Raw genomic sequence first — 25,235 nt, forward strand, 5'->3', positions numbered from 1 at the left:
ATTGAGAATCTCTCTGATCATTTGCACTAATCACTAACAACAATCCAATTGCTGAGTCACAATTCCAGTGACAGCACAGGTATTGCTAAATCACATGTAGCTTCAATGTCACTAAGATACCCCGTGATAGCAATAAATAACCCAAGGTAAATAGTTAGCAGCAGGCAGCCTTCAAACAGACTTCACCGTCTTCTTTGGGAGCGAAGAAGAAAAAAAGTGATGGTGAGGAGGATGAGAGACAAAAGACCTTCCATAAGCAGAATGGTATCCATCCCATCCTCAACCCCCGACTTAATGTTCATCAGGCTCTTTCTAGTCTACATTGGAAATAGTCTGAATTGTTGCTGGCAATTTCACCGAGTCAAAACAAAAATTCCCCACGTAATGTACAAAGAGATATGCATTATATTGTTTTTTTTTCTTGTTACATGGCTATTGACATAAGGTGGGGCGAGAAGACCCTAAACTTGGAGTTCCTCTGCTCCTGTCTTTAACTGGGGCTCAGCATTGGATTGATCCAAGTACTCTGGTGAAGCTAGGTTGATAACATCTGCTTTGCTAATAGGTAGATGAGGCATCCGTTCTTTGTTTAAGGAAAATACCAAAAGACCACTTTTCAGAACTTAGGCAAATGGCAAAATTATGACATTACAAATAGACCTTACTGTTCCCCAGCAATGTTAAGAATCCACAGTTTGCTATCTCAATCATATTTTCAAATCTGTAGTAATATTATAAACTATCAGTTGGATGCCAGGATTTTTATTGTTACCTTCTGCAGATCCTCAATTTATAGCAGACTTTTTTCATTCCTTTGCATAATTGGTGAAGCTTGATTGTAATCATTTGCACAAATGCCACCTCAAATTATTGAAAATCCTAAAAGTATTTTTCAAAGTGCCTTCATAAGCAAACTCTTATCCCTCAAGAGTATGTTTCCACCTTTTGCAGAAATATCTTGCCTCCTCAGTCTTCCTTGTTCAAGCACCATCAGTAAAGCAAATGATCATGTGCTGTTGCTGGAGCATTAGAAATTGTCTCTAAATCAAAACAGGACAGTGGAGTTGGGATAATTACAGCTTCACCATAATCTACTTTTTGTGACAAAAAATGACAATGAAGTGTATCGCTACTGTGCTGCCAAATCCACTTAATTTCCTCCTGAGGAAAGAAATGTTTTCTTCAAAAGTCTTTCGACTTAAAATTCAGACACTTCTGAAAATGAAATATAAGCTCCACTTCAAGATAATGAGCATCAAATAAACTGGAACTGTTGCACAGGCACTTCATCACAGCACATTGGTATAAGAGTTAAGTGACCTACTTTCTGCGGTACAGACCCACATAAAATTAAATCATTGCTGCACTCCAGCATTGGTTATCATTAACATTAATCTAAGGTTCTACTGCTGGAGAAGCCACTGTGAAAACCACAAGAAATTATCACAAACTAAAAATCCAGCTATTAGACACTTCAACCTGATTCTGACTTAATATAACTGTTTGATGCCTGTGATCATACATTTGTTTTCTGTGCTTCTAGTATTTATCTTTCTTGGAATATATGATTTTGAGATATAAAATCCTGATAGGTTTTAGGAATATTGCTAAATCCTCAGTAATTAGAACTTATTTTAAGGTCGAATTTTAAATCTATTATGCACTTTATCTAAGCATACTCTTTAACAATGACAAGTGAAATTGATGCCCTCTGTAGTTGACTACCTCTTGGCATTCATTGCCCTGACTTAAAGAGGGATCGCCTGTGTAATGTGTCACAGGAATTTAGGTATATTTGAAACTATACCGCAACGTTGGATTTAGTTTTCAGGGAGGAATGTGGATGGAGCGAATAAACAGACATTTTGGGATGGATTTTCTTTGTGTGTTCAGGTTTAGGAGCCAAAAAAAGATAATGCTGCCTATAAGGTCAGCACTACCACTAGGGGGAGCCTGCACATGCATGAATTGGGAACATCGCTATCAAGCAGCTGCTACCTGTATGGACACTATCTGGGGGTAGGGGAGTCCAGGCCTCAGCATTTTTAAACAGTTGCTCAGCTGAAAACCTTTAACTAACCCCTTGAAAATTGGAATGTAGGCTGCAAGGGGATATTCAGCCCTAGAATGCTTACAATGAGTGACGGTTTTGGCTGTGAAGGTCTACTTTCCATGTTCCTGGTGCTAATTGAGGGTCTGCACCCTACAGGTTGCCTCCTCCTTTGCCCTGTCCAACATGCTACACCTATACCCATCAACCTGGCCCGGTCAAGATTCTAGACTTAGCTGAAGATGCGTGGCATCCGTGGCTAGTCTTTCCATCCTGCTAGCCCTTCTGTTGCACTGACGTTAGCATATAATCTAGTCCTGTGACTCGCAGACATACTTGCTGGCTCCTCTGCCCAACATGAATATGTTGCTTCAGCTGCCACGTTGAATATACCAGTATAAGCACAGTCAGAAACCCGAGAGTGACTGAGAAGAATAATACAGATTTGAAGGCCGCACCCGGTTGGAGAGAATATGGAACTCATGCTGTGAATAAGGGGAGGGACGACTGCATTTCATTTACCAATCCAACTGAGCCACTAGCTCCTGTTATGATCCCAGCTCATGATGTTACTGATCAAGTTGGATCCTTGTCTGAAATATGGCATAATAGATCCTTTTGTTTTAGTTTCAATAAGGTTATCTTTCACTGAAACACGAGCATTGCAATGCTGCGTATTTGGTTTTAACATTAAAAGAGAGGTTCATTACATGAAAGAAATGAAGCTAAAATACAATAAATCAAAGTATTAACATATAACACAAATTTAAATATTTTGAAACATATGATAAAACGCTATCTTATTAATCCCAATAACACTCTTTTATAATACTCACACCAGACAGAATTCCCTTCTTCCACATCTATAGAGCGTAATTTCAATGTACCTTCAATACCCCATATTGACAATCTGATAGTCTTTTCATGAGACCTAAGCTTAGATTTTAACAGCTTGCGATAACCCCTTTCAGGGCTAGAACCAAAAACTTCTGGTCTGGAACTTTCAAACTAAACTATTTACACTGAGGTAACCAATTTCTTAACAGTTCTAAATCATCTCTTTTTGTCAGGAGAAACTGTTTTAATAGCCATACTTATTTTATATTTTGCAAAGCCAAGTTGCTGCAAAACTGTCCAACGTTTAACTTTTCTTCAAGCTGTGGGTGTTTCCCTAACCAAAAGGTTAAAAAAAAAGTCAATCTCTGACCATCTGAATGGAAAGCCTGAAGAAGGGTCACTGGACTCGAGATGTTAACTCCGATTTCTCTCCACAGATGGCTGCAAGAGCTGCTGAGATTTTCCAAGAGTGTTTGTTTTTGCTTAATTTGTCTTTGATTCAGAGCTTGGAAAAAGGACATAGTGTGCATTGCCTTAAAAATTTATCTTTAACTCTCTAGAGTATGTGGAAAACATGGTAAACCCTATATATTAATGCAAATTTAAATTGGGCCTTTAAGTAAATTATTAAAAAGTGTTTGATTTCTGAATCATGAAACCTAATTCTACATATACACTGTCTCAACTATAAATCTAATTAAGTCATACCTAATTGGTTGTTAATTATTCTTGTGGATTGCCTTTAATCTCTGATCTGGCTGCAGAAAGCTGCAGGCATCAGTGTGTAGAGTGGACTGATTTGACTAATCCATTACAATGCATTTTTTCATCTTCTTTGTGCTGGCTTGTGCACCAAACAAAACGAAGCATTTTCCCATTTGTTGTGCAGCTACAAGGTTCACTACTTATGATGGGTTAATAAGGTTCGTTTGCTACATAAGGTTTTCTGTTACATTTTGAATAAATGCAAAGACTTCAAACTCTCTCATGCTTGTAGACCATTAATTCATAGAATGTTGCAGCACAGAAGCGGCTTTTGATCCTTTAGAACTTCCAAATGTTGATTTCCGCAGGTGTCATCTATGTTATTTTCATTTTCATGCACATTCCCTTTCAATATCCCCAGAATATGAGCCTCAGGTTCTGCATTACTAGTCCAATGATAGCTCCTCAGCCCTGGTAATATGTTGGTGAAATCTTCAACTGTCTTTTTTTTCCATACTTCCTGAAAAAAAGCATGCCCAGAACGAGACTCAATATTTCACCTGTGGCCTAACAAAAACCTTCTGCAAGTGCAACATCTTACGAGATGAATCTGACAGAGACCAATTTAAAGTTTACCAGTTTGAAAATCAATAGTGCACTGATTCGCTACAATTCTTTGTTGCTGAAAGAAAAAAAAGTATGTGAACGCCTTTATCTTAAAAAAACATCGAATACTTTGCATTTCTTTTATGCATGTGAACAGCACAACCATTTTGCACACAAAGACAGAACAGAGAAATATCTCCACAGTGTATCTTCAATCCCATTTACCACAGCTTTGTTCAAGAAACATAACTGATTTTCCACACCAAACAAAAATAGAAATTGCTGGAGAAGCTCAACACGTCTGGCAGCATCTGAGGAGAGAAAACCGTTAACACCTTTTCAGGATGGACCATTGGACGCAAGACATTAACTGTTTTCGCTCCACACATGTTGCCAGACCTGCTGAGTTTCTTGAGCAAGTTTTGCTTCTGTTTGTTTCAGATCTCTCCATCTATAGTTCTTTATTTTAGAGTTATAGAGCTCTACAGCATGGAAACAGATCCTTCAGTCCAACTCGTCCATGCCGGCTAGATATCCTAAATTAATCTAGTCCCATTTGACAGCATTTTGCCCGTATCCCTCTAAACCCTTCCTATTCACATACCCATCCAGATGCCTTTTAAATGTTGTAATCGTACCAGCCTCCAGCACTTTCTCTGGCAGTTCATTCTACACATGCACCACACTCTGTGTGAAAAAGTTACCCCTTAGGTCCCTTTTAAATCTTTCCCCTCTCACCTTAAACCCCCTATGCCATCTAGTTTTGGACTCCTCTATCCTGGGAAAAAGACCTTGGCTATTCACGTTATCCATGCCCCTCATGATTTTATAAACCTCTATAAGGTCACCCCTCACCGTATGACGACCCAGGGAAAATAATCATAGCCTATTCAGCCTCTCCCTAGAGCTCAAACCCTCCAACCCAGGAAAAGTCCTTGTAAATCTTTTCTGAACTCTTTCAAGTTTAACATTTTTCCTGTAGCAGGGAGACCAGAATTAAACGCAAAAGTGGCCGAACCAGTGTCCTGTATCGCCACAACATGACCTCCCAATTCCTATACTCAATGAACTGACCAACAAAGGCGAGCATACCAAATGCCTTCTTCATTACCCTGTCTACCTGCGACTCCACTTTCAAGGGTTCCAAGGTCTCTTTGTTCGGCTACACTCCCCAGGATTTTACCATTAAGTATATAAATCCTACCCTGATTTGTCTATTTTAATGATTATTTTTGCCTCATAAGTAGAGCTGCGCTTTTGAGAATGCGTGATTCCCTTGATACTGCACTGAAATGTGTGCCTAGATAACTTCTAATGTCTTGAAACATGTAAGCTTTTGTATTGTGGATCAGGCTATCACCTGGACCATAGTGGATGACGTCTGTGGTCATCGTAGTATTTAATCAGAATAATAGAGCTATAGTGACTGAGCTTCATGACAAAGACTGAACTTTACTCTGCTTTCTGCTAGGCTAGCTCGACCAGCAAAATACATGAAAATGAAAGAGGAAACAACTGATATTGACCTGCATAGTCTCCTCAAAGGTAATAACTTCTTTTGGAACTAATTTGCTTGCAAGCTGTTAGATGTATATATAACATTTTAGTGTGGGTAGCACACTATCTCCTCAGCTAGACAGTTATGCATTCAAATCCTACTCCAGGACTTGAGCACAAAGGTAAGAGCTCCAATTTAGTCATGACGTAGAATATTTGAAGTTGCGTTTTTCAGATTAAATGTCAAACTCGGGCTCCATCTTGCTTCTCACGTATCATTATCTTGAAGAAAAATAGGGAAAAGAGTTATTCTCTGCTGTCCAAGCCAATACTTATCCCTCAGTTAACATCACACAAATCAGATTCTCTTGTCGTTATCGCAGTGTTGTTTGTAAGAGCTCACGGTCTGTAGATTGGTTTCCTACAATAACGATTGCAGGTAAAAACTACATCATCATTTTCACTTTCCAACGTCCAGTGGCTGTGAAAATTGCCATGGATGTGCAAATAGTTCCAGTACACTGGACTAAGAACTGAAAGCAACTTGAAAAAGGTAACGAAAAGAGTGAAACAAAGCAACAAGGTGATAACCATACAGGTCCCATTTTTGCAGCCCTCAATTCCTTTCCTCATCATATTTCTGTACAGCAATTTTTTTTAAGGTAAACCTATTCCATATTTACTGCCTCACCTGAGAATTCACATCCCAAATGTCTTTCTAAACCCACTTTTATCAGCAGCCCAGAATATTTTTTCATATCTCCGTTGTTCAGATTTTGTACTGCTATGAACATATTTATCTTTTTAAAGCCTTTATCTTGATAGTTCACTCTGGTTTGGATTTCTTACATCTTATTCCAGGACATTACTCTTAAAAGAAGCTGGCAGGAGATGTGCTAGAGTGATGCGCTTGATTCAATTGCTGAATGTTTCTTAGGGAAAATGCCCTGGATAGATGGAATAAATTAGAAAATTGAGATTATACAGATAAGAATACATTTTCAAAGTTCAGTTGTGGTGAGGCACATTATACAGCTCAATCATACATTGGAATCTACGTGATTTTCTTGTATGTCGGAGATGTCTCGCTATATTTCAAAAATCAACCCTTACCTTTGTTTCGTTGGTTGAAAACTCTGTTTTAAAGCTAGTTGATGGAGCGGATTGGTGATTAAAAACAAAACTAACTATCGTTGCATGGTTTTCTTTTATGGCAAATTGAGTCAAAAATATGGTGCAGCATCTCAGCAATTTTTTTGACCCATATTCAGTCAGCAAAGACTCACACCAACATGTTTCAACCTTTTAAGTGAATAAGACATTGCTGTAAACCAAAGACAGTCTGTGCTAGTCAGTGATGACAAAAGATAACAATTGTAAAGAAAACAGCTCAACATATTTTCTGATGAAGGGTCTAGGCCCGAAACGTCAGCCTTTCTGCTCCTATGATGCTGCTTGGCCTGCTTTGTTCATCCAGCTCTGCACCTTGTTAGCTCAACATATTGTAGTGATTGGAACAAGGTTTTCCGGGTGGATCGCATTGAGTTTAGTTCCCTGATAGGGCCATCTTAACCTGGGCCAATCTGGAAGCCCTGGCTGACATATATGAACAGGAGTCTCAGGGATTGTCCTCACTCTGTGGACTGGCTCTGAGCTGGCTGGTCAGAGTCCATGGACTGTGCACATGTAAATAAAGGATGACTTACTGACAGGATACTGGCCTCCCTGGAGTTATTTCACACATGTTGGGGTGAAATAATAGAGCACATAAGGGACAAGAGTAATGTGGGAGTGGAGGTATGGTTATCCCCAGCACCACACTGGCTTTGATGGTGGAGGAGGGAGGATAATGCACTACTCTGTTTGGCGTAACAACTTCATATGTCTGGATCTCTCAGTGGGTTTTGTGGGGAGAAGAACAGTTAAGTAAACAGGCTGGGTGGGAACATGGGGAAGATTAAAGCTAATGAGGAGGACTATCAAGAAGGAAATATGAAGATTTGGGGGTATCCTAGACTGAGAGGCTAACTTTGTGACTCGTTGTGTGAAGAGCAATCACTGTGATGCAATTAGGAACTGCGCAGTCGGGATGAAAATGGCTGCCACCACATCCGGAATGGGTTGGGTGAGTGTTTCATCCTGTGAAGGAGGCCACTCCACTTTCATGCGATGTGAGGCCTTTCAAAGGGAAATAACATTGAGCAGATGATCTTACGTTCAACGGAAAGGCACCTGCCAACCCTGGATACTGTATATAAACCTTACATGAATTTGCCAGTTTTTTTACTGTTACTGTATGATTGTTAAATTCTTCAATAAAGGTTTAAATAGTATTTCTGATTGTTCAGTAGTGACTTACTGCTTTCAAGATTTTAAATTCTGTTTCTTTTTCTCTGTGCCGCTTCTTAGATTTTTTCCCACCTTTTTATTGAACCAAATGGTGATTGCTACCTTCTGCAGTCAAGGTGGAATTTTCCCACTTCCTCATGGGGAAATCTTTCATGATCTAAACCACCAATGGCTTTCTCAGGCACAATTTTTAAATGAAGCTCTCTGGTCATTTTACTGTGAATATTCACAAATTTGAGCACAACTAAAGCCTTTCTTGTGGATCTTTGTTGGGTGCCTTCTGAAAGTCTGATTGCAACACTTCCCGCTTTCTAGTTAAGATATTTTTCCTCAAAGAAGTAAAGATGCATGGACAGATACAGATTCCCTTTTACAGCCACATCAATTGCTTCTTATTAAGATTGCTGTATGGATTTTCTAGTTTACACCTGATACTTTCTGGTCTTAGTAAAAGAATTGATGAATGAGTCTTTCATTGCTAGGTCTCACTTTTGAATACAAGCAATGTATTGGCCTGCTTTGAATCCCTTGGCACTTACCCAGTTTTCATTGACACCCTCATAATGAGTGTCATTGTCTGACAAATGTTATTTCTAATGAACTTTAGCATTCTGGAATAATGCCATTTATTCAAGGAACCATTTGATTTAAATTTCTAGCTTTATCACATGAGTAGTAAATTGATCCAAGAGATTTGCTATCTGTATAGAAGCTGACAGTTTTCTTGTTAATGTTTCACTGGGCTGAAATTTCTTAGCACTGAACAATGTAGGAGATGGGAAGTCAGTTGGGGAAATGTAGCTAGACTGGAAAGATAAATTTCTTGATATCCAGAAAAAAAACAGTCTCAATGCCAACCAAGATTTGAATGTCGAGATGAGAATCCCACTAGTAAGCAGTGAGAAGCTTGTTTGCATGCGTTTACAAGTCAATTGTGATTTTAAAAAAAATATATATAATACTTTTAAGAGTTTAGAATTCAAACTAGTGGCATATGAGTGTTGGTTTATTTTGTGAAGGGGTTTAATAATTAATCAGGGGATCGGTCTTTGCAGAACAATGATTTATACCAGTGTGTGTCAGAAAGCGTAACCGTGTAGACTCCCGGAGGGTTGATGGAAATATGTTTGTATCATGGTGTTTAAAACAGGAGAAGGGTAAAAAAAATGGAGTCATTAGCTTAGCAGAAGTTAGGCCAAGCAAGTATTATTAAATTTAACTAAAATCTTCTGAATTCAGTTCATGACAAGGAATGTTTGGTTAGAAATCTACATTGGTTATTCAAAGCAGAGAAAGTGTAGTATCTCGGCTGTGTTACTCAAAGGAAATATAACAGTCCTGCTCACAGGACTGGTACTGGAAAGAAGCAGTTAAGTTGACCTATAGATTGATGGAGAAGGAGAATTTCTCTGGATTTTGATTAACTTTCAGTGATGATGTTGGGGAGTACTTGCATCATTTCCCCCGGATGTTTGAAACATTTTCAACTGTGTTATAAGTAGATGGATTGCTTTGTTTTAGTTTCCTTTGAGTAATAAACTTCTGATTTATTGATAAAATTTAATCTGCAGCCTGGTGTTGTGACAGTCATATTCAATTAAAAGAAATAAGATGTATCAAGCCAGCTTTCATTCTGGGATCTGATTTGTCCTGCTATGGCATCAAATCTTGCCTCGTTTGTGTGCAGTTTCCCATTCTTATAGGAGAGAAACTAGATGTAACAGTTCCTGATGTGCAAGTCAGACTGTTTACCTGCAGCTCCAACTCTCCACTTGCTCCTCTGGGCCTCCATCTTGGATAGTAGTCTCCAACATCTCAGGGTGCGGTCCGTGGGCAGTGATCACCCGCAGCACCCATCCAGGAAGGTTGGCATCAAGAGTTCACCGGAATCACCACATCAGCATATCTCTTAGAATACAGTTCTCCATTTCAGTTCTCCATTTCAAAGGATGCCAACACTTGGTAATAGTATGCTGCTGCTAGGACACTTTGCCGCAGGGACTGGCACCCGACTCCTGCATCAAGGCTCACAGTCTTTCTGTCTTGCCTTACTGTTTAGCATAGACACAAAGCCAGGCACTTGTCACAGTTGTCAGCAATGATCTGTCAAAGGGGTAGAGATGATGGTGTATGGCACCAGGCTACATGATGGTCACACCTGCAGCAACTTACACAGCAAACACACTGAATGTGTCTCAAGCAAAGTGGCCAAGTCTCAAAGTCTAAAGGGAGTAGTCCTCAGTCAGGTCAAGAGTCTGTTGTCAGATAGGAGGTACCACCATAGTCAGTCAATGTCCACACCCAGTCTCAGTCCAGGGGCTTGGACACAATCAATCGGCTACTTGGGGGAGTCATGGGTTCTATATCACTGCAGCCCAGGGAGTGGACCACAGTCAGTCTTGCACGTCCATTGCAATCAGACCAGGGTATTTGGTGTATGTGAATTGAGGAGCTGCACAGGAATCAGTCAGGGGTCTGGTCACTCATCCATTGAGGCAGACCTTCCATGTTGGTCAGAGAAGCGGGGGTGCGGGAAGGTGGGTTGATGGTTTACAATCATGGGCATCTGCTCACTGAGAGTCAAGGGGACTTATCAGAGGCCACCATGATGTTGGGGAAGTAGAAGCAGCATATTGGGATGCAGAAGGGACAGTAATTGTGAAGGGAAGTAATTCAACGTACAAGGTTGGGAGATGATAGTGCATTGGAGGACATGGGTTACTGTGGGTGGGAGTGTCATTGACAATCACCATTGGCTGTAACCAAGGGACAGTGTAGTGTGGTGGTTGTGATGGATAACCTATAGGACGGGGCTCAAGTGGTAATGGTGGGACCTGAAGAAGTAAAATGAAAGAGTTGGGGGAGGAGAACTTGTGGAATCTCAGAACTGATGGGGTGAACAGGGAATGCAAAGGAAATAGGAACATGAAACTTTTAGGGAAGGGTGTAGTACACTCCAGACAGAGTGTGCTGTAAAATCCCTGATATACTGCAATATATCTTCACAATTGGAGCAGGCAGAAAAGGGATATGATGGATGCTGAAGAGCTGGGAGAGCAGCAGTAGTCTTCCGAGGAAGAAGATAAGGACATTGCGCAGGAGGAATATCACCAGCAGCATCATGGAGCATTGCAGTGTCAAGCGCAACAAACCACACAGGACTTAATTGTCACTCAGTTCCAATAGTTGTGAGCTGGACTCAGTAATCATTCATTGACTATAAATATGTTGGTGCTCAAAAGGAAAGTAGCTCCTGTTTGTACCATGGCTTTGTTTTCTTTGCTTTTCCTGTTCAGTAAAAGTTACCATTTTTTTACCACTTGAAGACTTTCCAATGTGTGATACTCCCCTATTGAACAATGACAAGATATCATGACACTCTGGGCATTAGAGAAAGAGTGGGTACTCCCTTTGTTGATTTTTGGGTATGTGATTGCAGTTATCTAATATAGGCAGTCATAGACTTGTAGCAAGTTTCGGATAGTTTATTGAGTTTGTTAGGTAGCAGTAGTTTAGGTATGATACATTAGTTAATTAGCCAAAGAAAGTATATGATCATGACAGTTGAGAATTCTTCACCAATCCCATAACTGTCCTGTAGGATGGAGGATCAGGGTCATTGTTTTAAAGTGGTGTGTCTGTCTTTCTTCCCTTGGGCTGATGTAAGGGAACTTCTGGTCTACTTCCAAGAAGATGGTAGCTGTTTCCTTGGATCCTCTCACTTGTAACTGTCTCTCTCCACCTATCCCTGTTGACATAACTCATTTTGGGAGCTGACCACTTATGATGTATCAATCGGCTGTCTGAACCCTCTGAGGCGATGACTATGGCCAGCTATGCATGATGCCAAGACAACTATTGCCCACTTTCCTATCCCCATTTGAAGATTAGTTTTCATTCCTTCAAAGAACAAAATCTTTTTTCTTCAAAACATCGCATTGATAATAGGATAGGGTAATGAATTTTTGACATCAGTTATGCATGTAACTTTTCATGTGTTTTCATAGAGAACTGTTTATATTTGCAGAAGTCCAGGTAACAGTCAGACTGCATACAAAATAAATATTAAATATGAAACACTGAAAAAATTCCACTTATAAAGAGGATACCAATTTCCAACACCTTGGACAGGGTTCTAGGATGGAATAACACAGGACGGGTGACCTGTCTTGGTTGATCCTTGTAGCTACAGTTACAATGACTTGCAATAAGACAGGTGATGATATATAGATGTACTTATGAATCTGATATTTGATTTTCAACAAAGTGCTACCCATGCCACGCATATGCTGTCAGAAGCTTTTCTTTTTAATTTTCCTCTCCCTGTGTGTATTGTAAAGGGCTATTCATGGCTTAGCATCACCTTTGACCTGGTGCACACCTGGGCTTTAAAGATAGCACTAGGTCCCAGCTGTGTGCTGCTGGTGAGTCCAAAGTAGTACAGGCATGGTACATACATAATGAGTTGAGCAGTGTAAAATTACATGAAAAGTCTTGCTAGAGGGCTCTGAGAGAAACTCTCTGATATTGAACGTTGGCTGACTCTTGGTAAAATTCAACCCAGTACATTTAAAATTAGTTGGGTTTCATGAAACTCCATGCCACCTGGTCACCGTCCATGTAATCTGTATGAAACTTGTCCAGTTGTTTCTTATGTTTTATTGAGTCAGCTCAATAATATTAAAGATAAAATTAGTGTAAAATATTTTAAAATAATAATATCAAAAGAGTTTAAGTTTCCCTGAGTTAGTCATTATTGAAAGGTGAATAGCAATCTGGATAGATTAAAAAAAGTGCAACTTTTATATAAAAATATTTTCCTTCAAAGTGTTCCTTTTGAAATGGTTCTGAAATCAAAAGCCAACATATTATTTACTATCATTGACACTGTAAACGTTTTTGTACACTATATTATCCCTTTCAACTGCAATTACATGTTAGATTTACGAGTTTGAATTAAAATCATATGTGAATGGAGACTGATGTTGCTAATAAATTACTACCTTTTTCTGAAATTATTTTAAAAGCACATTAGAGGTCTTATGCAGTGTATTATAATCCCTCGGGAATTGCAATAGTTGACTAATATTTCTTCCAAAATGAGCTGTTGTTCTCAACTGTACCTCAGGGAAAAGTGCTAAGCAAAGTCAATAACCTTGAAATTTCTATTGGAGATATTAACTGATAAATACTTAGCCTTTTCTTATTTATCTCGAACACGTTAACATCCCTGCTCCAGTAACAGTCAAAGCATTGTTTTATAAACAAGTTGAGCATTCATCTACTAATGTTGCCAAGAGTTATTTCATTACAGAAGTCAAAAGAAAATTAATGTGGGTGATCACCCTAAACTGCTCTTTCTCAATGGTTGCCAGCAGTGTGTGGTAACATGAAAGCTTGAGCAGCAGGTTTCGAACCGACCTGCTGAGCCAGGGGAAACATTCAGAAAGGAAATGCGCGAGAAAATCAAATTACAATAAAGAGAAAAAGGTCAATAGTAAACATAGCAAATAGAAGCCTTACTTAGAGATAGTAGGAACTGCAGATGCTGGTGAATCCGAGACAACGAGGTGCAGGGCTGGATGAACACAGCAGGCCAAGCAGCATCATAGGAGCAGAGAGGCTGACGTTTCGGGCCTAGACCCTTCATCAGAAAAGGGGGAGGGGAAGGGGGTTCTGAAATAAATAGGGAGGGAGTGGGAGGCGGAAAGAAGATGGATAGAGGAGAGGATAGGTGGAGAGGAAACAAACATTTCAACTCCCCCTCCCATCCCTCAGATTTCAACTCCCCCTCCCATTCCTCAGACGACGTGTCCATCCTGGGCCTCCTGCAGTGCCACAGCGATGCCACCCGAAGGTTGCAGGAACAGCAACTCATATTCCGCTTGGGAACCCTGCAGCCCAATGGTATCAATGTGGATTTCACAAGTTTCAAAATCTCCCCTCCCCCTACCGCATCCCAAAACCAGTCCAGCTCGTCCCTGCCTCCCTAACCTGTTCTTCCTCCCACCTATCCCCTCCTCCCACCTCAAGCCGCACCTCCATCTCCTACCGACTAACCTCATCCCGCCCCCTTGACCTGTCCGTCCTCCCTGGACTGACCAATCCCCTCCCTAACTCCCCACCTACACTTACCTTTACTGGCCCCATCCCCGCCTCTTCGACCTGTTTGTTTCCTCTCCACCTATCCTCTCCTCTATCCATCTTCTTTCCGCCTCCCACTCCCTCCCTATTTATTTCAGAACCCCCTTCCCCTCCCCCTTTTCTGATGAAGGGTCTAGGCCCGAAACGTCAGCCTCTCTGCTCCTATGATGCTGCTTGGCCTGCTGTGTTCATCCAGCCCTGCACCTAGAAGCCTTACTTATGTGGTTTTTCTCAATAGTTCACCTCTCTCCTCCCTTCCTCTGTAGATTCCCCCAACTCTACAACCTTCCATGATCTTTGCACTGTCTAATTCTGTCTATTTCTTTGCGCATCTCCAATTTAATCCCTCCACCATTAGCAGCAGCCTTTCAGTTGCCCAGGAATTAAGTTCTGGAATTCTCTCTTTCAAACTCTCTGCCGCATTCTTGTCTCTCTTCCTGCAAGACAGACCTTAAAGGTTAAATCTTTGACCCAGTTTTTTGATCATCTTTCTAAAGTCTCCACATTTGATTCAGTACCACGTTTTGTTTCATAATGTTCCTGTGAAGCGTCTTGAGATGTTTTACCGCATTGATGATGCTCTGTAAATGCAACTTGCAATATTGTTGGAGACTATTAACCATTTTGGGAATTTTTCACAAAAGAGAATTTTTGTTTATTCACTCATGGGATGTGGGCATCGCTGGCTAGGACAGGATTCATTGCCCATCCTGAGTTGCCCTTGAGAAAGTGAGGGTCAGCTACGCTCTTGACTCTCTGCAGTCCATTTGGTGTCGGTACATCCACAATGCCATCAGGATTTTGACACCGTGACAAAAATATTACAACTTTACAGCTAAACAGGTTTTACTATTTTACTAAATGCATGCTCACATAATAATTGTCTGATCATAGCAGCTATGAGGATAGATTGAAGAGTTTGGGATTGTTCCCTGGACAGAAAAAGACTGAGAAGTGATGGGATAGAAGTTTTCAAAGCCGTGAACAAGCTGGATAGGGTAGACAGAGGAAGCTGTTCCCGCTGACAAAATAAAGAAGAGGGCATAAATTTAAAAATGATGGGCACAAATGAAGCAACGGTGATGTGATTTAAAAATAACATTTTCACACTGTGAGTAGTTAGGGTACGGAAAACACATCCTGGAAATGTAGTGGAGACATGTTAAGTTGAGATGTCACAAGAGTGTTTTGGAAGATTAATGGGATAGAAATGGTGTTCAGGGATATGGGAAAAAGGCTGGAGATTGGCACTAGAGAATGGAAATAGAACCAGTGCAGGCATGATGGGCCAAATGGCCTGCTCCTGTTGCTATAACTTACTGTCTTACTATCTTATGTTAATCATTCAGAGGAAACTGCAACACATAACAGTATACAATGACTGGGCAAGTTTCTTTTGGGTGCACTGGATTACATTAGCTTGCTAACATGAGCCTTGTCTTGTTGGACGGGCAATTTCACATTATTATAGTGCTATGGTGAGACCCAATTTCACTGCAGTGGTTCATACTGTCTCTGGTTATTGGAACAGTTGCACCCCTGCCTATTGTGTAATTATCTCTCCTAATGTTGAGCAGTCAGAATAGAATGCTATATAACTGATTCATACTTTGACAACTTATACTAAATTATTGCTACATTACACCACAATCTTAAATATTTCATTCTTGATGGCAATAATCTTCTGGTTCATAAAGGAGTTAGATTTAAATCATTGTCAACCCAACACAAATTCTAGAGTCAGAAATTTTGTTGCATTCCCACAAGAATTTTTTTCCACCAAGCTATTATTAGATATAACAAAATTATCATATAGTGTTTACTTAAGGTCTAGAATGGGACATTAAATTAGCATGGGATGTTTAGTTAAAGTCTATCATAGAGCTAAACATTCATAGAGCAAAAGTCTAGAACATCTTTAAATACAAACAAAGATCTTTTTCGTTAGATGATTCACTAAAAACTGAGTACAAGAAAGCAGGCTGATTAGTTCACTTAATGATTAGGCTTAATAATCGCAACATAATGAACTCAAATCCGTTAGTTCAAATTCAAGGACTAATTATAAATATAGATCTGCCAGTACATATTTAGCTTAAAGATCCTGAACTGATCGCACAGCTACCACTGCTGTTGCTATGGTGATGGTTCCCATCCTGAAAAAGAGCTTGATTTGTGTAGTACTTGTTATTTGTTTTCATTAAGTACTGTATTTTATGTTGTTAGTCATCATAGGACCCCCATCATTTAAAAAGGAATGTAAAATTCATCAAACAGTTGCTTTTGAATTTTATTCAGTTTTCGTATTTGAGGTGGAAGATGATGTCATTCTTATCAGACATAGTAACCTTTTGACTGTTGAAAGTTCTTTTACATTCTTTAAATAAACAAGTTTTTTTTTCTTTTCAATTGAAACAAATGGAATACCTGCAGGACCATAGATATTGATAAAACATTTGCACAACAAATGCATGGTCACTTTTTTTTCCCCAGACAGCCTAATATCCTTTAACCTTCAGGATAGCTGAAAACATACAAGTCTTGAATTTGCTGTAAATGAGTTGTTCCTAACCTTCGGAGCTCAAAAAATCAAAACTGATGAAAACGTTAAATGGGTCCAACCATTTATTCTTAAAGGGGAATATAACAAGGGAAAACACTTCCCAGAAAGGTTCTGACTGTTTATTTTAACCTTTCCAAATTTTATACATAAAGTGTAACAAAATAAATGTAAAGAACAGAAAGATCTCAAATATTTTATGATAATTTTAATAAATCTAACAATATTTCTATTTCATGGATATGGTGTACATCAAAACTGTCTAGACATATCTTCTCAACTAAACTGTTAAGTCACACTTCAGCCACACTGTAAAGTACAATCTGCTTGGTAAAAGAAAAGAAAGTTGCGGGTCGTGGTTAGCTTTATTGTATCATAGTTTTTAATGCACAAGTTGGTTGTATGTGTGTTTGCAGCAGAGGTCATAGATCTACCAGTAACTTCACTTAACCTCAAGCAAATAAATTGCCAAGTGTGCCAGAGCCTGAAAATATAGTTTGTTACACATACGCAATCTAGCTTTGATGCCCACTAATCTCTTTGACGTTTTGTATTCACCTTGTGGCACTTCAGCCATAAACTTACATGGTTCAAATGCAAAAGAACAACAGAAAAATATCTTCAGATACAGCACATATTGCAAAACAACAATGTACTGTGCTCATCCATTCAAAGATATGACCAACGCTACCATTAATTTTTTTTTGGGTGAGGGAATATCTGGTGGACTACTAATTTCTCAAAGGATGCCTGATGCCCACTTTGTTCCATCCTTTGCTACTTCTCCTACTCCTTCATGATGATGGCAGGTACAGATGTCCTCATTGTCATGTCTATTTCTGATTAGCCTGAGCCAGTGGCAGACAATCCAAATCTTCCGGTGGGCCGACTCTGGAAGATACAGTCAGAACCAAGTGTCATTTTTGATGGACATAAATTTCAAACCTGGGTTTTTGATGTTTTTTTGACACCACAGAAACCAGTGTGCTCATGAATTCATTTTAACCTAGTGAGGACAAGGCATGCAGAGCGTGAAAAGAGAAGCAGCATCCTTCCCTCCGGCTTAAGTTTAACTTTGAGATTTTGAGAGGTGTGTGAGGCCCTTGCAGCAAAATATCCAGAAATTGAGCTATGACTTGATAGTCACAGTAATGTATTTGGCAACTGATTCCAACATTACCAGGGATTCCTGGTATCATGCAGGAGGATGCCCAGAAACGGGGCAGTAAATAAGTTACTTTTTCATTCTCTCTGGCCTTTTCAGACTCCATATTTCTTTGAAGTTTGCATCATACATGGATAGGTGTTTAAGAAGGCATTTAGCCCATTTGCCTTCAATGTTTAGACCTTTGAGTATAGGAGTTTGGATGTAATGTTGAAGTTGTACAGGACATTGGTAAGGCCTCTTCTGGAATACTGTGTCCAGTTCTGCTCGTCCTGGTATAGGAAGGATATTAAGCTGGAGAGGGTTTGAAAGAGATTTATCAGAATATTGCCTAGAGTGGAGAGGTTGAGTTATAAGTAGAGGCTGGATAGGCTGGGACTTTCTCACTGTAGGAGGTTGAGAGGTGACCTTACAGAAGTTTTGAGGGACAATGTGTAGAATGAACTTCCAGAGGGTACAGTTACAATGTTTAAAAACCATTTAGGTAAGTACATGAACAAGAAATGTTTGGAGGGATATGGAAAAAGCACAGGCAAGTAGGACTAGTTTAGTTTGGAATTATAGTCAGCATGGACTGGTTGGACCGAAGGGTCTGTTCCTGTGCTGTTTGACACTGTGCTGCTTTAGGGTTTCTCAGTCTGCAATTGCAGTTCTTCCTTGGCTGCTGCTTCTTTGCATTCTTAGCTAATTAATGGAGTCTGTCCCTTTGTTCCCCTGTAGTAGTCTGTAACCGGGGATTTCCTTTGCCAGCCCATTGGCCTCCACATCATTCCCACCAGTTTGAGCAAGAATTGCTCCAGGATTACTGACATGACATTCCTGTGACTAAACTAGGCCCACTCTCAGGCTATTGGTTTTGGAGAAAGTGATGCAGAAGACATGATCTCATGAACAACATATTTGTATCTGATTTAGCAACAAGGCAGCAATGATAAACAAGAAATATGAAACTTCCACGTGCAAAATGGTGAACAAATAGACCAGCAAATACTTGCCAATTGATAATCAGTCCCAATCCATAAATTTAAGTAGTACAGGTTGTACTCCTATAACATGATGGTTGTGTTCTTGTGCGAGCTTGCACTATAGAAAATCGTCATGGAAAATCGCATTATAGGGGAATTGCAATAGAAAATTGTTATACTGTATGGTAGAAAGTTCATGTTATCCTAACAGCGTCCACTATTCATCTATCATGTTACAGTTAATTCGCGCAAATGAAACATATGTTATACCAGAACTATCTTTAGGCATTGTTGCAAAACAAAAGTCAAACATGTTTATATAATGAAGGTAAATTGTCAAATAAAATGGAACAGGCAAAAAATTTGAGCTATGATACTCCAGCCTGTAACAAACACTCTGTATAACAGAGATTACTGACGCAAAATAAAACAATGATGTTTAATTGGAACCACATAATGTAAATTCAATAAATTACACGAACATTTACTGAGGGAGATGAAGTGAAAATTCACAAAAAAAAAGATGTCCACTTTTAGTTACTGTTTACAAGGTGCATTGGAAAGAGTGCAGAAAATATGACTTGATTGCTTACATCATATATCAACGAAGAAAAAGCTTGCATGGCTAGTCTTTGCTCAATGGGATAAAAAAGGAGGATAGAAGAAATAGGGAGGGACTAGAAATGTATGAGGAAAACCAGGAAAAAGAGAATATAATTATTCTTTAATATACTTTTTTTTTTCAAAAGTTTCAATGAATTATTTTTCAAATGCATTTGGCTTTTATTCCCTTCCTTCAGCATCTTTGAAATAATCTCAAGTGGATCAGTGCACAATACCAGCAGGTTTTGAAAAGAATTCGTTGTAGTACTGGAATGAATCCAAATTTTTGAATCTGTGTTGTACTGCTCAAGTATGTTTGGTTTGCAGCCAAGTTTTTAAAATACTACTTCCTAGGCAGCCCCTCAGGATCGAGGATGACTTGCTCGCACTTTGACTTTGTGGGTTCTGAAATGCTGATAAGGCCAGTGCAATAAATGGACTCTGCCACAAGTGGGGCAGATGATATAGATGGGCTGTTTGGAGGGTTGTGTGCTTCCTCCAATGGCTTTGCATTTGCGTTTTCCAATTAAGCCTCTCAAAGCGACCACTGTCCCCTTGAATGATTCTTCTCTGTCTTTGTTGGTGATGAGCCAGGATTTCCCATGAGTCACTAGGTATGTTTGTTCTCTGAAGATATCCCTAAAATGTATCTACTGACTATTTGGGATCTCTCCCACAACTGAGTTCAGTAAACAAGCAGATAATGGCAGAAATATGAACAAGTTACTTTTCATAACATTGATACTTTGGGAAATAAGCCATGTGAGTTAGCCAGCTAAGAAACTGCACATGCATTTGTTATGATGCATATGTAAATCATAAGAATAAGTAGCAACAGAACGTCCATGATTATATAATCATATAGCACAGAAACAGACCCTTAAGTCCAACCGATCCATAACCCCAAACTAAACTAGTCCCACCTGCCTGCGTTTGGCCCATATTCCTCCAAAAATGTCTTATTCATGCACCTATCTAAATGTCTTTTAAACATTGTAACTGTACCAGCATCCACCACTTCCTCTGGAAGTTCATTCTACACAGGAACCTCTAGGTAAAAAAAATTGCATCTCATGTCTTTTTTAAATCTTTCTCTTCTCACCTTAAAAACATGCCCCATCGTCTTGAAATCCCTCACCCTAGGGAAAAGACACCTTATCTATACCCCTCATTAATTTGTAAACTTCTATAAGATAGCCTCTTAATCTCTTACACTCCAGCCTAGTTCTTTGGAGAAATGACAAAAAATAGGCCTTATACGAAATATCATCTCTGAAGTGTGCAATGACCATGTGTAGCTACTGCATTAATCATGGTATTAGACTTATTTCTGTTTTTGTTCAGCTACGAAGATGGGGAAAAGATGTGAAGGATATATCAGAATGACTTTTGTGCCTAATAAATACAGGCAAACATTGCAATTTGCAAATGTTTAAGATCTTTTCACTAAGTTGTTTTTTTCCCCAAATATTTGAATAAATAATCTTTTTCTTAAATCATTCATGGAATGTGGACAGCACTGGCTAGGTCAGCATTTATTGCTTATCCCTATTTGCCCTAGAGGAGGTGGTGATGAGCTGCCTTTTTGAACTGCTTCAGCCTTTGGGTGTAGGGGCATCAATATTGCTGGAAAGAAGAGAGTTCTGGGTTTAATATTAAGCGACAGTGAAGGAGCAATAATATAGTTCCAAGTCTATGGAATGTGCTTGATGGGGAAGTTGCAAGTGGTAGTGTTCCTATGCATCTGCTGTCCTTGTCCTTCGAGTTGGTAGAGGTTGCAGGTTTGGAAGGTACTGTCAGGGGAGTTTTGGTGAGTTATTGCAATGCATCTTGTAGGTGGTACACCATTGTCTGTTGGTGGCGGACGGAGTAAATATTGAATGTGAATGGATGAACTGCTATTCAGTTGTGGTGTTTTGTCTTGGATGGCATGAAGCTTCTTGAATATTCAGGCTAGTAGGGAGTATTCCATCGTACTCATAACTTGTGCCTTATAGATGGTAGACAGATGAATTACTCCCTGCATAATTACTAAGCTCTGAGCAGCTCTTGCAATAACGGTATCTATAGGACTAGTTCAGTTCCTTTTCTAGTCAATGGTATCCTCAGGATGTGATGAGTGGGGGATTCAGTGTTAGTAGTTCAATTGAATTCCAAGGATGATGGTTAGATTCTGTCTTGATGGAGATGGTCACTAACTGGTACTTGTATGGCGTGAATGGTACTTGCCATTTATCAGCTCAAGCTTGCATGTCTGGTTGCTATGGACATGGAGTAATTCCTCCTCCTTTTCAGACAGGCAAAAATTGTTTTCAGACATTCATTCACAGCAGTACTGTTGGCCCCCGCATTAATCCTAATGGTGCGCCATAGTTCCATCTTACCAATGAGAAAATGAACCATTTATTGTGACTTAACAAGGTGTAGAGCTAGATGAACACAGCAGGCCAAGCAGCATCCGAGGAGCAGGAAAGCTGACGTTTCGGGCCTAGACCCTTCTTCAGAAATGGGGGAGGGGAAGGGGATTCTGAAATAAATAGGGAGAGAGGGGGTGGCGGATAGAAGATGGATAAAGGAGAAGATAGGTGGAGAGGAGACAGACAGGTCAAAGAAGCGGGGATGGAGCCAGTAAAGGTGAGTGTAGGTGGGGAGTTAGGGAGGGGATAGGTCGGTCCAGGAAGGACGGACAGGTCAAGGAGGCGGGATGAGGTTAGTGGGTAGGAGATGGGGGTGGGCCTTGAGGTGGGAGGAATGGTTAGGGAGGCGGGGACCTTTCCTTGCAACCGGAGCAAGTGCTACACCTGCCCCTACACCTCCCCCCCTCACCCCCATCCCAGGCCCTAAGAAGACCTTCCACATCAAACAGATGTTCACCTGCACATCTGCTAATGTGGTATACTGTATCCGCTGTTCCCGATGTGGCCTCCTCTACATTGGGGAAACCAAGCGGAGGCTTGGGGACCGCTTTGCAGAACACCTATGCTTGCTTCGCAACAAACAACTGCACCTCCCAGTCGCAAACCATTTCAAATCCCCGTCCCACTCCTTGGACGACATGTCCATCCTGGGCCTCCTGCGTTACCACAGTGATGCCACCCGAAAGCTGCAGGAACAACATCTCATATTTCACTTGGGAACCCTGCAGCCCAAGGGTATCAATGTGGACTTCACAAGCTTCAAAATCTCCCCTCCCCCGACCGCATCCCAAAACCAGCCCAGCTCGTCCGCGCCTCCCTAACCATTCCTCCCACCTCAAGCCCCACCCCCATCTCCTACCCACTAATCTCATCCCGCCTCCTTGACCTGTCCGTCCTCCCTGGACCGACCTGTCCCCTCCCTAACTCCCCACCTACATGCACTTTACTGGCTCCAACCCCGCTTCTTTGACCTGTCTGTCTCCTCTCCACCTATCTTCTCCTTTATCCATCTTCTATCCGCCTCCCCCTCTCTCCCTATTTATTTCAGAATCCCCTTCCCCTCCCCCATTTCTGAAGAAGGGTCTCGACCCGAAACGTCAGCTTTCCTGCTCCTCTGATGCTGCTTGGCCTGCTGTGTTCATCCAGCTCTACACCTTGTTATCTCAGATTCTCTAGCATCAGCAGTTCCTACTATCTCTGTAACATTTATTCTGACTGTCTACTTTCTGTTTGCTTCCCAATTTTCTATCCATGCTAATATGTTAATCCCAATCTCCTAATACCTGGGGATTTTATTTTCGACAGAAATATTTGATGTGGCACTTTATCAAAATGCTTTCTGGAAATCCAACTAGAACATCCACCTGTTACTCTTAATCCACAGCACACAATAGTTCCTCAAAGAACTCCAATAAATTGGTTAAACATGATCTCACTTTCACAAAACCAACTCTCCCTGGTTGCCTAAATATTTTTATATGCTCTGCCATAACATCTTTGATAATAGCTTCTGACATCTTCCTTATGACAAATATTAGGCTAAACTACCAGTAATTTCGTACTTTCTGTCTCCCTCCCCTTATTGAATAAATTTGATACATTTACTATCTTCTGCAGTATTGGGACTTCCCCAAATCCAGATGATTAGGAAAAATTCAAATCAACAAACTCACTGTCCACTTGTTTTAAGACTCTAAGATGAAATCTATCAAGACCTGGGAACTTATCAGCCCACAAGTCTAACACTTTACTCAGTATCACTTCTCTGGGGTGATTGTTGTTTTCTTGAGTTTCTCGCCTCTTTCATTTCCTGATTTAGTTATTTTTGGGTTGTTACTTGTATTGTCTGCATCAAAAACTGACACAATTCCCATTCAATTTATTTTCCTTCTTTTTTTTGTAATTGTTAATTTTCCTCTTTCTGAAGGATCAATGCTCACTTTGTTAACGCTATTTTTAATAGCTTTAGAAACTCTTGCTACCCATTATTATACTTCTAGCTAGCTCTCTCTCTTTCTTTCGTTGCACAATTTATTCCTTCCTTATTAATCTTTTCATCAATCTTTACTGGTTTTTGTATTCTGTACAATCTTCTGACTTCCACCTATCTTTGTACAATTACATGCTTTTTCTTCATTTCTCATATCATCGTTTTTTAGTTAACCACAGATAATGGGTCCTTCCCACGGAATTTCTCCTCATTGGAATGCATCTATTCTGTGTACTCTGAAATATTCCCTTAAATGTCTGCCATTACATCTCTAATGACCTATCCTTTAACCTAATTTGTCAATTCCCTTCAGTTAGCTCTGCTTTCATGGCTTCATAAATCCCTTTGTTTAAGTTTAAAATACATATTGTGAACCCACCTCAAAATGAATGTAGAATTCAGTCATATCATGATTACTGCTACCAAGGGATGCCTTTAATATGAAGGCATTAACTAATCCTATCTTATTGTGCAGTACCAGGTCTAGTATAGCCTGCTCACTGGTCAGCTCCAGAATGTGCTGGAGCATAGTATTCATGAATAAGAAACTATCCTGAAACATCTATGACCTTCTCTTCTAGGCTAGCCTTACCCAACCAGTATGTGTGTAGATAAAAATCCTGTATGATTATCACTATATCTTTCTGATGAACTCGCATTATTTCTTCCTTCATATGCCATCCCACCACGTTATGGAGTCTGTACCCCACTTCACAAGTGACCTGTTGCCTTATTATTTCTAGTCTCTACCCAAACTGCTTTTGCATCATTATTTCTATTTTGCTAATACCACGATTAATTAACAGAGCCACCCCATACTTTTCCTAACTTTATTTTCTCTTTAGCAGAGACAGAAAATACTTCTTTGTTCCCAATTGTATTTTTATTAAAGACTATTTTAATTGAGAAATGGATTTCAAAGGCTTTGAATATTTCACTTTCTGGCTTTTTGTTTCATTTATATTAATTAGCTTTGCATAAAATGAAAGATGACTTGTTTTGTTACTCATCATTTCTGAGAAACATTATTCATGAATTCATAAGGACACCTTTGTCTCCTGTAATATTAACAGTGGCATTTTAGATATATAGCAGTGTTTTCAGTATTTCTACTCTTTCAGATCCAACTGTATCACAAAGAATGCAATTGTTAAGAAACATAAGGTTGCAGAAGTCACATTTTGTATTGTGGTCTCAACTGATTTAATTATAATCGTAGATTCTGCCTCAAGAGGTCAGGGCACATACAGCTGAAGAAATAGAAATTGATGCTCCAGACTTATTACAGGCAAATCGTTTCATGAGACATTTAGAATTCATAGTTTGCCCTCACTGGTTTCATGCTAA

General features: G+C 39.9%; 1 protein-coding gene across 1 annotated transcript in view; it reads left to right on the forward strand.

The window, feature by feature from the left end:
- LOC109916719 (lethal(3)malignant brain tumor-like protein 3) overlaps window positions 1-25,235 on the forward strand; it is a 261,219-nt gene that overhangs the window by 180,083 nt on the left and 55,901 nt on the right. The window contains exon 20 of the mRNA XM_048595657.1: window positions 5,670-5,743. Within this exon, the coding sequence (XP_048451614.1) occupies window positions 5,670-5,743 (74 nt within the window). The remainder of the gene's footprint in view (window positions 1-5,669; window positions 5,744-25,235) is intronic.

Source organism: Rhincodon typus, chromosome 4 (assembly GCF_021869965.1).
Source record: "Rhincodon typus isolate 14 chromosome 4, sRhiTyp1.1, whole genome shotgun sequence".
NCBI classification, from domain to species: domain Eukaryota; kingdom Metazoa; phylum Chordata; class Chondrichthyes; order Orectolobiformes; family Rhincodontidae; genus Rhincodon; species Rhincodon typus.